The sequence below is a fragment of the Eptesicus fuscus genome, chromosome 12 (genome assembly GCF_027574615.1).
Source record: "Eptesicus fuscus isolate TK198812 chromosome 12, DD_ASM_mEF_20220401, whole genome shotgun sequence".
NCBI lineage: Eukaryota > Metazoa > Chordata > Mammalia > Chiroptera > Vespertilionidae > Eptesicus > Eptesicus fuscus.
Window position 1 is genome coordinate 74,646,534 of NC_072484.1, and position 12,608 is coordinate 74,659,141.

Here is a 12,608-nt window from a genome sequence, read left to right on the forward strand (position 1 = left end):
TCTGGCAGAGGCTGTGAGGCACTGAACATCCATGTTAGATGGACATGGTAGATCAGGCCTTGTCACTGTCAACTCCTACATCAGCCTTCAAAAGCACACCGCTACATTTAGAGCCACCTCCTGTTTATTCCTCTTTCATTGATCTCCGAATCCCCTTAAAACTGTGAGTTTGAGAGAGGCTGAATCTCAAATAATTCCAATCTACCAGATGGGTTGACCACGCCTTCCACTTTGTCTTTGGGTGTTTTAGGTTATGTATATACAGCAGCTGTCACTGAGTGAGGCTCCTGGGGGGCTTCCAAGTGTACTTGTCTTTTGCTGGAAGAGGGTTATGGAAGACCCATCTGAAGTGAGGAGTAATTTCTGAAGCTCTAGTTGCTCCTCTAAGTGCATCTGGGCTCGCAGCGATGCGAGTGTTTTCTAGTCTGTGATGGAGTCATGGGTCATGTGATTAAAGAAGTAAACAAGGCACAGATGGTGTGGCTCAGTGGTTGAGCATCAACCTATGAACCAGGAGGTTCAGTTAGATTCCCAGTCAAGGATATGCCCAGGTTGCGGGCTTGATCCCCAGTGTGGGGCATGCAGGAGGCAGCAGATCAATGATTCTCTTATCATTGATGTTTTTATCTCTCTCTCTCTCTCCCCCTTCCTCTCTGAAAAAAAAAAAAAAAGGTATTAAAAACAAAAAAGAAGTAAAACATGCTGGAGTATCCTAAGTACAGAAACCATTCCCATCTTGCCTCTAAGGAGTGTTTACTTATGTTTATTTTTTAGTAGCATCATCATTATGATTATCTGTTTAATCGTTAGAAAAGTTAGCACAAGATATCACTTCTGATTTCCAGAAGGCTGAGCTAAAAGATCAGTTAAAAGTTGATGCCTTTATTAATAGAACACAGAAGTATAGTACAGGGCTAATCCCAAACATGTAGATTAAATTGTCCTGCCCAGACCACTCAAAAAGGAATTCAAATGCAATAAACTAGCATTGAGAGTTGAAGTTGCTATATATGGCATATTGTAACTTAAACCAGAGCCTGTACATTTTCCATCTTCTATAATAGAAAGAAGTATCTCAAAATACTATATAGTTTACTTATTATTTATGTTTTCCATTTCTCCCACTAGAATATAAGCACCCCATATGTTCACTGTTGTATTACCCTAGACATTGCTTATTATGTGGTAGATGCTCATTATATATTTGTTGAGTAAATTAAGGTGACATTATAGATACTGGTTTTTCTCTCTGTGTCCTTGCCCACAAAAAGCACCTAATCAGTTGAACTTTTTGACCCCATTACCTGCAATGATTCAGTGATTTAAGGAATGCATATGCTTGTCCCTTCAGAGTCCTTATGGTGATTGATTGGCAATGTCAAAAAGATAACAGTAGAGTCTTAAAAATAGCACTGCCTTGAAAGTCAAGAAAACTGTGAGGTTCTTCATTTTCTTTTACTCTAATTGAGATTTAATCTACATACAGTAAAATTGCATAGGTCTTTCATGTGCATTTGAAAAACATTGACAATTGTATATATCTATGTAACCACCACCCAATTAAGATGTAGTCCATGTCCATTCTTCATGACAATTCCCTTGTGTGTTTCCCCTGAGGCCTCTCTCCTTGGCTTGCATATAGCTGTGTTCTCCGTGTCCTCACAAGGCCTTTTTGCTGTGAGCACACACCCCTGGTATATCCCTCTTCTTATAAGGACACCAGTTATATTGGACTAGTGGCCCAGTGCACGAATTTGTGCACATTGAAAGGAAATTAATTAGAAGAAATATTTTAATATCGTTATTCGCTCTTTCTCTATAATAGAAGTGTCAACCAAATTCCTGATAGACAATGACAGATGGAAACACACGCATGTGATTGGTGCCAGTGAGAGCTTTATATGTATCCTGCATGCGTGAGTCAACTTAGCCTTTTATAGATATAGATTAAACTTGCTTAATTAGACCTGATTTCTGATGTAGCTAAACTTTTTCCAGCCCAGTGAAGCACCCCAACTTCTCTTTCAGGTAATAGTCAGCAACACAGCAGTAAATATCAACACGAAGCAGATTATTATTGTAGATCACACAGGGAGAACAAAGGGTAAAATATTTAACTGCAGCAGTGTTTGACTATATTCCGCGCAGTGAGACAACTTGAAGTCATTTTCAAGGTCCACCATTTCTTCTTTTTGGTCAGGTCAAGTTTCTAAACTTTCTAAGTCTCCGTTTTCCAGCTAATGAAAAGAAAATAGCATTCCACTAAGTCTCCTATCTACTTACTCCAGGACTTCTATGAGGATCAAATGAGATGAGGCACAGGAAAGTGCTTCACAGACATTTGGTTAAAGTGTAAAATGTTTGCACCTGGCTATAAAATAAGTCGTGTTCCTGGGGTGAAGAAACTCCAAGGAGGCTAGTCGCTAGGGAGAAGAAGCTGGGCATTACTATGTGACGTCATTACCCACTGCCCACAGTGACCGTTTCTGGGCTGGGCTCGGCTGTGGGCCACATTTTGCGCCCTGGGGTCTTGGCAGTGTAGGCTGCGATTTGGTGGGGTGTCACTCCAGGGTGGTGGCGGGGCCTGTGTCCCACTTGGGGGAAGCTGAGTGTTGCTTTGTGGGCACCAGGTCTGTGGTGCTGTTTCTCTGTAGTTGGCCAGTGCGCGTCATGGCAGCTTCTGCATTGAGCGTCTGCCCCCTCATGTTCAGCGTGCGTCATAGCGACTGGTCGGACGGATGGAGGGAGGGACACTTAGCATATTAGCCTTTTATATATATAGATTAGGGCCCATCCATCTGACCTCGCTTAACCTTAATTACCCCTGTGAAGGCTCTCTCTGCAAATGTGTTCTGAGGTGTACTGGGAGTTAGAACTTCAGCATAGGAATTAGGCAAAGGGAGAGGACATAATTTAGTCCATAACAACTACTTTTTTTCTTAGTCTCTATGCCTTTTATCTTTTCTTATCTCATTACACTGTCTGGGACTTGCATTACAATGTAAGATAAAATGTGCCTGGTCTCACAGGAAAGCAGGTATTCTTTCACCATTACATATGGTTTTAGCTGTAGGTTTTTTTGTAAATGCTATTTACCATGTTATAAAGGTTCCCACCTCATTTGCTGAGATTTACTATTGGTCAGAGTGTAAATTCATAAAAACTTTGGAAAACAGTTTGGTATTATTTATTAAAAATAAATAACAAGTATTCTGTATCCAAGCAATTTCTTTCTAGGTATATATACTAGAGAGAATCTCATGCACATAGTGTTTAACTTACAAACATGTTCATAGCTGTATATTTAGTCAGGGTAGGCTAATCACTCTGGTAACAAGTGGTCAGAAAAAACATCAGTGGTTTAAAGAAGAAACTTTTTTCTCCTGTAATGGTCCAGGGTAAGAGTTCAGGTTGACAGCAGCTCTGCTCCAAAGAATGATGGCTCTGCCTTCTTTTTGTGCCTTCCAAGGTCACCTTGAGCATTGCAGTGACACTGGGGTGGGGAACTTGGTCCATGGCCAAGTCTGGCCCACCACCGATTTTTGCAAATAAACTTTATTGGAATGCAGCCATTTCCATGTTTTGCATATATTATCTGTGGCTGCTTTCGTGCTGCAACAGCAGAGTTGCATGGTTGCAACAGGAACAGGGTGGCTCACAAAGCCCAGCACACTTACCGTCTGACCTTTACAGGAAACTGTTGGTTGGCCCTGCCATAGCAGGTCACCAAGGACAAGGAAGGGTATGAAAGAGTACATGTGAAAGGTTATTATAGGACAGACCTGAAGTGGCACATATACTGTGCACTAGTTTTCCTCCTGACCACACATAATTACAAGGGGCACTGGGAAATGTAATCTAGCTGTGTACCCAAGAAGAGGGGAAGAGAGTGCATTTTAGTGGATAACTGGCATCCTCAGCCACTGCAGCATCTTTTCAATAGCCTCAAACCAGAAACTCTCCCAACATCCACCAATAGTAGGATGGACAAATAGTCATAATTGCATAAATGGAACATTACCTAGCACAGAAAACAAACCGCAGCTACATAAATCATCAGCACAGATAAACTCTCAAATATAATATTGAGCAAAAGGAGTCTTAAGAGGAAAATATATAGCATATTTCTATTTTACAAAGTTCAAAAGCAGCAAAACGATCACATTTGTGGGATGCATATCTAAATGGTAAAACTGTAAAGAACAAAAAGGGAATGACTGGGAATGGCGGCTGGTTTGTTCCTGTGTTTCAAGGGGAGAAAAGGTGATGGGGAAGGACATTGGTGATGCTTCCAGGCGGCAAAGCTGCCAGGACTTCATTTCTGGGTTTGAAAAGGGGTTACACGGGCATTTTCTATATCACTCACTCTTTAAACTAAACTGAATGTATAATGTAGCTCAGCTGTTTTTAAAATGCAAAATAAAACAAAGGGCCCGGAGTTTTCCTAGACATTGAACTCTATAAGAAGTTATCTTATCATGAGGTATTGATTGGTGGATGGGCAGACACAGACCCAGCTATATGTAAGTAGGACATGATCATTATGTCCAATTCCATCTGTGTATGCAGAAATGTATGTTAATTTACATAAATGTATTCACACATATTTACCCATATATAAACATATACACTTATATATGAAATTTATCAGCCTAATGGGTAATATTCTTACCAGCACTTTTATTTTTTAAATGTGTATATTGTCTTTGTGTGTGTGTGTGTGTGTGTGTGTGTGTGTGTGTGTAAATATAGAGGAATGTGTAATTTTATGAATATGCATAACTGTATGTAACTGTTGGTGTACTAAACACTAAATCAAATTTTATAGAAGGAATGAATATAATTAAAAGCTGATATATGGCTTTCTAGAAATTTAATAAGGGATAGAGCCTAGAGAATTAAAAAAAGGAATAAAGTTCCTGTAAGGCACAGTACTCACACATTCTGGAAGTGCATCCATGGATCTGCACCCGTTGGTGTTGCTCTGTGCCTCAGTGCAGTCATTCCTAACTTCTCTGGGCTTCATAACCTTTCATAATTTGATGAAAGCTCTGGTCCCTTTGCCCATGAAAATGAATGAGCAGATAGACACACATTATTGTACCTACACTTAGGAGGCATCCACACATTCCTGAAGCACACACAGGGATCCCATTAGAAGTCCTTGGACCTTCTGTTAAAAGTTTTACTTTCTCCCTGCACTTACCCCTGGCCCGGCGGCTCTCTGGTGACATTCCCATGAGGCCCTAACACACTCACGAGACCCCTGCGCCTCCCACTGACCCTGGGGTGAGGGCTTGGTTGGGGTCCAGCTGGGGTCCCCCTCCAGTGCCTGAGGGTCTGGGGTTCAGCCCAGTTGCAAGTGACCTTGACCCAGCTCCCTCTCAGGCTGGCGTGAATGTGTGTGTTGGTGCCGAGCCCCTGTTTCATATTGCAAATATAAATAATTAAAGGAGACAGTTTAAGACCAAAAAAAAAGTTTTACTTTTTGTTATTCCCATCAAATGTCAATTGTCTCAACCAAACTTTTGATGGAAGTATCAAAACAGGACAAGACAAGACTAATGTTGAGGCCTGTGTGACTAAAAAGACATTTATTCCGTCGCCCCCAGGCAGCCTTCCCTCTCACCTCCCCCTCAAGGCCTCCTCAGTTGCTGCTGCTCTCAGGTGCTTATTTTAATTTCCCCTGTATCCCCGGACTCTGCCCAGACAGTTGTAGGAGTGGCAAATGGCTTCTCCTGCCTCCCTTCTCTCTTACTGGGTTCTAAATTCTAGCACAAAAGTAATCTCTCCAAAGGCCATTTGTTGTTTTTTAGAGAAAGATGTTTATTTACATAACAAATTAGGGTTCCTTTTGTTCATTTGTTGTTGTTTTATTGACTTCAGAAAGAGGAAGAGAGAGGGAGAGCGAGATAGGAACATCAATGATGAGAGAGAATTATTGATGGGCTTTCTCTTACATGCCCACTACTGGGGATCGAGCCTGAAACCCGGGCATGTGCCCTGACCGGGAATCAAACCATGACTTCTGGTTGTTAGGTCTATGCTCAACCACCGAGCCACACCTGCTGGGCCCAGTTGTTGTTTTTTCCATGGTCATTATTGCTGCTTTGTTTTATTTAGGCCAACTAGCACAGTGTTGAGTTTGCAGTACAGACCTTGGTTGTATTTAAAACCCAGCCTTGCTCTTCACAGCCCTGTGATACTGGACATGCAGCTTGACCTTTTCTCAGTTTCCACTTCCTATTCCACAAAATGAGGACAATATATAAATTAAGGACTAATGAGATAATGCATTTAAAGTGATTAGCAAGGTACAGGACATAGTGATGCTCAATAAATATTTCCTGGATATACTAAACATGTAGCCTTGAGGTTGTTAATTTAGTGCTTTTGCTAATTCATGCTCCCTATTCCTTCTATCAAAATTCCATCTCCTGCGTTGTCTTCCCTACAGCCGATGTGATCTCTCTCCCTTGTTAATTCCTCAGACTTTTCATCCTATTTAATATGCAGTAACTAGCAGAATGGTGAAAACTCCTGGATCAAAGTGTCTGGACAGGAATGCTGGCTCCGTCACGTACTGGCTTTGTGACCTTGGCAGGTCATGTAAGTCCCTATGGCTTATTTCCTGTAAATTAGATATAAAAGTAGTGTCTATTGCAAAGGTTTTTTTATGAAATGGCCAAACAATAGAGATAGAGCTGGGGGGGAGGGGAGGAGGGCAGTAACAGACCAGTCAGGATGAAGGGAACTAGAAATGGCATAAGGGTCCTTTTTGGCATGTGGAAATATTATAAAACTGGGTTGTAAAAATAAATAAGCAAATACCAGGACAAAAATGTTTCAAACTGCCCATGATTTCATAGCTGAACAGATTTGCTACTGTTATCAAATTGTACACCTAAGATGGTTAAATGTTATGGTATTCAAATGATACTTTAATGAAACTGTTTATTATAAAAAGAATATATGGTATATGGAAAAGACTTAGAAGAGTGTCAGGCACATACTGAGCATACTGTATCTGTTGTTACTGCTGTATACTGCCTTGGGTCATTTTTTATTCTTTACAGTACTGTTTTGTTGAGAGTAACTCATCCTCTTGCTCTCACGCCTTCTTTCCCCTCCTCCTCAACTAAGCTTGAGCTTAATCCTGGCACTTAGCAAATATTTACTGACTGAATGCACTGTGTGGACTGATGACTAATGTCTAGTGTGAGAATGTACTGGTTTGGGTTGAGGGTCCCACAGGTTTTTGTACACAAAAGACAATTGTGCATTTGGTGGCTAGTGGTTTGCGTCCATACGTAACAGTGAGCAGTTAATATTGAGTATAGTTTAGAAAGCCAGGGTCCATGGTGATTGCTCTTGCTTTCTCTAGTTCTGATTTTCTGCGGTCACACCTAAACTGTTCCACTCCTGAAGTTAGAAGACTGAGTGCTTGGCATTTTAGGGTCTGGTATTCCCAACACACCAAAGCTATCTTTGTGTTATTTGAATATTCACCCTTTTCTCAAAGAAAGAGTGAATCTTCCCAAATAACTTCCTTAAGCAGTCTGGATTGTAGTCTCCCAGGAATCAGAAGATTGTGAATAAGCATTCCAGAAAAAGACAGGGAAGTTTTGTGTTGTTTGAAAAATAATATTAAGAAGGAGAAATTATTATTATTAGAAATACTAATAATTAAAAACAAACAATAACAACAAATATTCATGTCCATATCTTCTTATTTAGCACTTCAGGAAAGAAATTATGCACATTGCTTGTTAGAGAGGAGTGGAGGCCACATGGGCCCAGGATGGTTAGTTGAGCATCTCTTCCAGTGAGACACTTCCTTTAGCCCAGTGTAGAGTCTTTGAAAGAAACATTCAAGGTTCATGTCTACCTTGAAAGCTTTGAGGGCAGGATAAGTTTAATTTTGGGGGGTGTGGAGATACAGAGTCCTGGAATCTTCTATTTTGTCAAAGAGAAGAATGATCTTTTATTATGATCATGAAGGGGAATGAAATAAAACAATTTACCATCTTGGGTATTTTCACAGTAAACCCAAACCAGCAGGAATATGAGAGGAATCAGGTTTTTAAAAAAGCTCTAGTTAGCCCTAACTGGTTTGGCTCAGTGGATAGAGTGTTGGCCTGTGGACTGAAGGGTCCCCAGTTCGATTCCGGTCAAGGGCATGTACCTTGGTTGCGAGCACATCCCCAGTTGGGGGTGTGCAGGAGGCAGCTGATCGATGTTTCTCTCTCATCGATGTTTCTAACTCTCTATCCTTCTCCCTTCCTCTCTGTAAAAAAAAAATCAATAAAATATATATTTTTAAAAAAGCTCTAGTTAGTCTGTTATTGCCAAAATGTACTTTTTTTAAACAAGATATTGCAGATCTCTGATGCTCACAAAATCAAAACAACCCGCTGAGTTTTCCATCTGTCATTGTTTCATCTCACAGGGGAGGCAGGGGGATGCTTAATTTCAAAGCTTAGGAATTCCTATAATCTCTAATATATTACTCAGAATGGGCTTTTCCATTTCTTTTTATTGACTTCCCAAATTGTTTCCTTTATTGTTCATACAGGGACAATGACAGGAGTTAGAAAAGATGCGTCCACATCTCCTATGACAACAGAAAGCCAAAAGGACCTTTTAAGCTCAACCACATCGTCATTCCAACACGAATCCTCCCGGTAAGCTTTAGGGGTTCTTTGATTTAACATTCTCCAAAGAAGAGCATTTTTCAAATTTTGTTTTTATTGACGTATAATATCATATTAATTTCAGTTGTACATCATAGCAATTTGATATATACATTAGGAAATGATCCCAACAATAAATCTAGTTACCATCTGTCATCATACAAAGTTATTATAATGTTATTGACTGTATTCCATATGCTATACGTTATATCCTTATAACTTATTTCTATTTTAACTGGAAGTTTGTAGCTCTTAGTCCCCTTCACCTATTTCAGCTGTCCCCCCAACCCCTCCCCTTTCTGTAACCACCAGTTTGTTTCCTGTATCTATGAGTTTGTTCTCTTTTGTTTGTTCTTTTGCTTTGCTTTTTAGATTCCACATATAAGGGAAATCATACAGTATTTATCTCTGATTTATTTCACTTAGCATAATACCCTTTAGGTTCATCCATGTTGTTGCAAATAGCAGTGTTTCTTTTTATGACTGAGCTATATTCTGTTAATATATACCACATCGTGTGTGTGTGTGTGTGTGTGTGTGTGTGTGTGTGTGTGTGTGTTTCACAAGATAATTTATTCAAGCACTCTTACCTCCAGCATCTGGACAGAACTCATGCAGTAGAGTTTCAAAAATCAAAATATAACCCAAACAATAACAAGGTTTCTTATTTTCATACCACATCTTCTTTATCCACTCATCTATCAGTGGATACCTACGTTGCTTCCATGTCTTGGCTGTTGTAAATAATTCTGCATTGAACATAGGGGTGCACATATCTCTTCAAATCGGTGTTTTTGTTTTCTTCGGATAAATACACAGAAATGGAATTGCTAGATAGTATGGTAATTTTATGTTTAATTTTTTTAGGAACCTCCATACTGTTTTCCATAATGACGTTACATTCCCACCAACAGTGAACCTGGGTTCCCTTTTCTCCAAATTCTCGCCAATACTTGTTTCTGTCTTTTTGATAATAACCATTCTGACAGGTATGAGGTGATACCTCATTGTGGTTTTGATTTGCATTTTCCTGATTAGTGATGTTGAGCATCTTTTCATGTGTCTGTTCACTATCTGTATATCTTTTTTTGAAAAAAATGTCTGCCCATTTTTTAATCAGAATCTGGTTTTTTGGGTTGTGTTGTTTTTTTGTGTGTTGTTTTTTTTTTTTTTTTTGGTATTAAGTTGTATAAGTTCTTTATATATTTTGGACACTAACCCTTTATTGGATGTATGATTTGCAAATATCTTCTCCTATTCAATAGGTTGCCTTTTGTTTTGTTGATGGTTCCCTTCACTCTGCAAAAGCTTTTTAGTTTGATGGAGTCTCATTTATTTATTTTTACTTTGTTTCCCTTGCCTGAGGAGATTAGTTTAAAAAAATATTTCTAAGACCAATGTCAAAGACTTTACTGCCTATTTTTTCTTCTAGGAGTTTTATGGTTTTCAGGTCTAATATCCAAGTCTTTAATCCATTGTAAATTTATTTTTGTATATGGTATAAGATATACATTCTTTCCCATATAACTGTACAGCTTTCTTATTACAAAAGACTGTCTTTTTCCCATTGTGTATTCTTCCTTTGTCATAAATTAATTGACCATATATGTGTGGGTTTATTTTTCAGTGGTGAATTCTGTTTCATTGATCTATGTGTCTATTTTTATGCCAGTACCAGACTGGTTTGGTTTCTGTAGCTTTGTAGTATGCTTTGAAATCAGGGAGCATGATAACTCTAGCTTTGTTCTTTCTCAAGATTGTTTTGGCTATTTGGGGTCTTTTGTGGTTCCATACAAATTTTAGGATTCTTTTTTCTAGTTCTGTTAAAACTGCTATTGGTATTTTGATAGGGATTGCAGATTGCTTTAGGTAATATGGACATCTTAACAATATTAATTTTCTAATCCATGAGCTTGATCTATCTTTCTATTTATTTGTGTTGTTTCAATTTCTTTCATCAGTGTCTTATAGTTTTCAGAGTACAGGTCTTTTACCTCCTTGTTTAAATTTTTTCCTAGGAATTTTTTATTCAATTGTAAATAAGATTGTTTTCTTAAGTTCTCTTTCTGGTAGCATGCTATTAGTGTGTAGAAATGCAACTGATTTCTGTGTGTTAATTTTTTATATCCTGCAGCTCTGATGATTTCATTTATTGTAACATATTTTTGGTGGAATCTTTAAGGTTTCCTATGTATAGTATCATGTCATCTGCAAATACTGACAGTTTTTACTTGTTCCTTTACATTTGGGATGCCTTTTATTTCCATAGAGCATTTTTGAGGTTTATTTAATAAAGAGTGGAAAAATCTTGATACTTTTAATGGCTGATACTCAGGAGAGAGGCCTTTACTTGGCATCTAGATTTGGCTAGTTGAGCTCATGGAGCACCTTTCTTTAAACGTGCCTTTCCCTAGTTGATAATGGTAATTGGCAAGGATTTCCATGAAAACACAACTAATCCTCCTTCATTAAAAAAAAAAAAAATCTGCTTAATAGCAAGTCCTTCCCAATTTATCACAGAATGGTTGTACACTGGACTGTAAATTTAACTAACTGAATTATTGATATTGAAAAATATAGTGGATTTTGTACTACAATTAAAGGACTGTCAACATTTACTTATAACAGAGAAATTTGAATGAAGAGCTAATAATTTGACCAGTCTTGTTTGGAAACAGGAAAATAAATGTTATTAAGATTTCTCATATCTAATAAGTGAACTCTCATTTATATACTTATGGCTGAATATATAAATATAAAATCCAAAAGGGCTTGATTTATTTTTCCTTGGGAATATGATTGTTTGAGCACTTAAATACCTAGTATCTTATGAGATGAATACAAATTTTAAGACAATTTTAATTTTAAAGAACTTTCGGGAAATGACACAGAGGATGACAATAATGTCTGTCATCTATTAAGCATGTGTATTCCCAGCTCTTTGTGTGCATCATCTGACTTAATCTTCATCGCAGCCTTGTGAAGTGGTATTACTGTCGCCCTCACTTTAAAAATTAGGAAACTAAGGTTCAGAGAGACTGAGTGACTTGCCTAAGGTCACATAGCCAATAAGAGGTGAGCCAGTGTTTCAGGCTCCAAAGGCCATCATCTTAAATATTACAATAGTTGACAAAAACAACCTTCCTATTTTTGAGGTCACCCACAATCAAAAGAAAATTTAATTAGTTTACCACATTCTTTGTTTATTACTCCTTTTTTTCTTCTTAATGCTGCTGTTGTTATTTTGCCAAAGACCCACAGTGAGTTGTGGTTCTGCAATATTGATGGGGTTCCCACCTTGGTGGCTTAACGTTGTGGCTGAACGCCTGTGCTCAGAGGATCTGTCCTTGCTCATCTTGAGGGAGTCCTCTGGAGGAATTACAGGTAAAGAGCAGGGCGAGCCCGGTCTTCAGTCTTGGTGAATTTGCCTATTGTTGGAGATTAAAATGGAACCTTTAACACTACTTTAATGTGTATTTGATTCTTGCATTTCACTTTAGCGAGAAGCATGAAAAAGTAAAAGCAAGTGCTTCCCAGGAAGAGTTTTATAGAACATCCTCAGCACACATTTTCTGAATGGACCGTATCAACTTTGTAGAGTTTTACAAGGCCAGTTAAAATTGCTGTGAAGACGCGTATTTATGGACCTTAAGAAAAAGGATTCTGTATCTGCTGGTTCTTAATACTGCAGATCAGCTAAATATAGATCCTCAGAAGGTTCTTAAATAATGAGCATTTAGCTAAAGCTAAAGAAACAATGTGTAGCACACCAGGTTTTGTCCTTAGACATGCACAATGGCATGTTATAGGTCTATTCTACAAAGTGCAGAGTTGAAAAAGATTCAGTGCTATGAAATCAGTTACCAGGAAGGCACAGTGGTTGCTTTCCAGACTTCAGAATCGGGATTATTTGAA

General features: G+C 38.5%; 1 protein-coding gene across 3 annotated transcripts in view; it reads left to right on the forward strand.

Annotated features, from left to right (window-relative positions):
- KIAA1328 (KIAA1328 ortholog) overlaps positions 1-12,608 on the forward strand; it is a 161,754-nt gene that overhangs the window by 132,395 nt on the left and 16,751 nt on the right. For all 3 annotated transcript variants that reach the window (XM_028136362.2, XM_054723738.1, XM_054723739.1), the window contains one exon: positions 8,576-8,684. In XM_028136362.2, the coding sequence (XP_027992163.2) occupies positions 8,576-8,684 (109 nt within the window). The remainder of the gene's footprint in view (positions 1-8,575; positions 8,685-12,608) is intronic.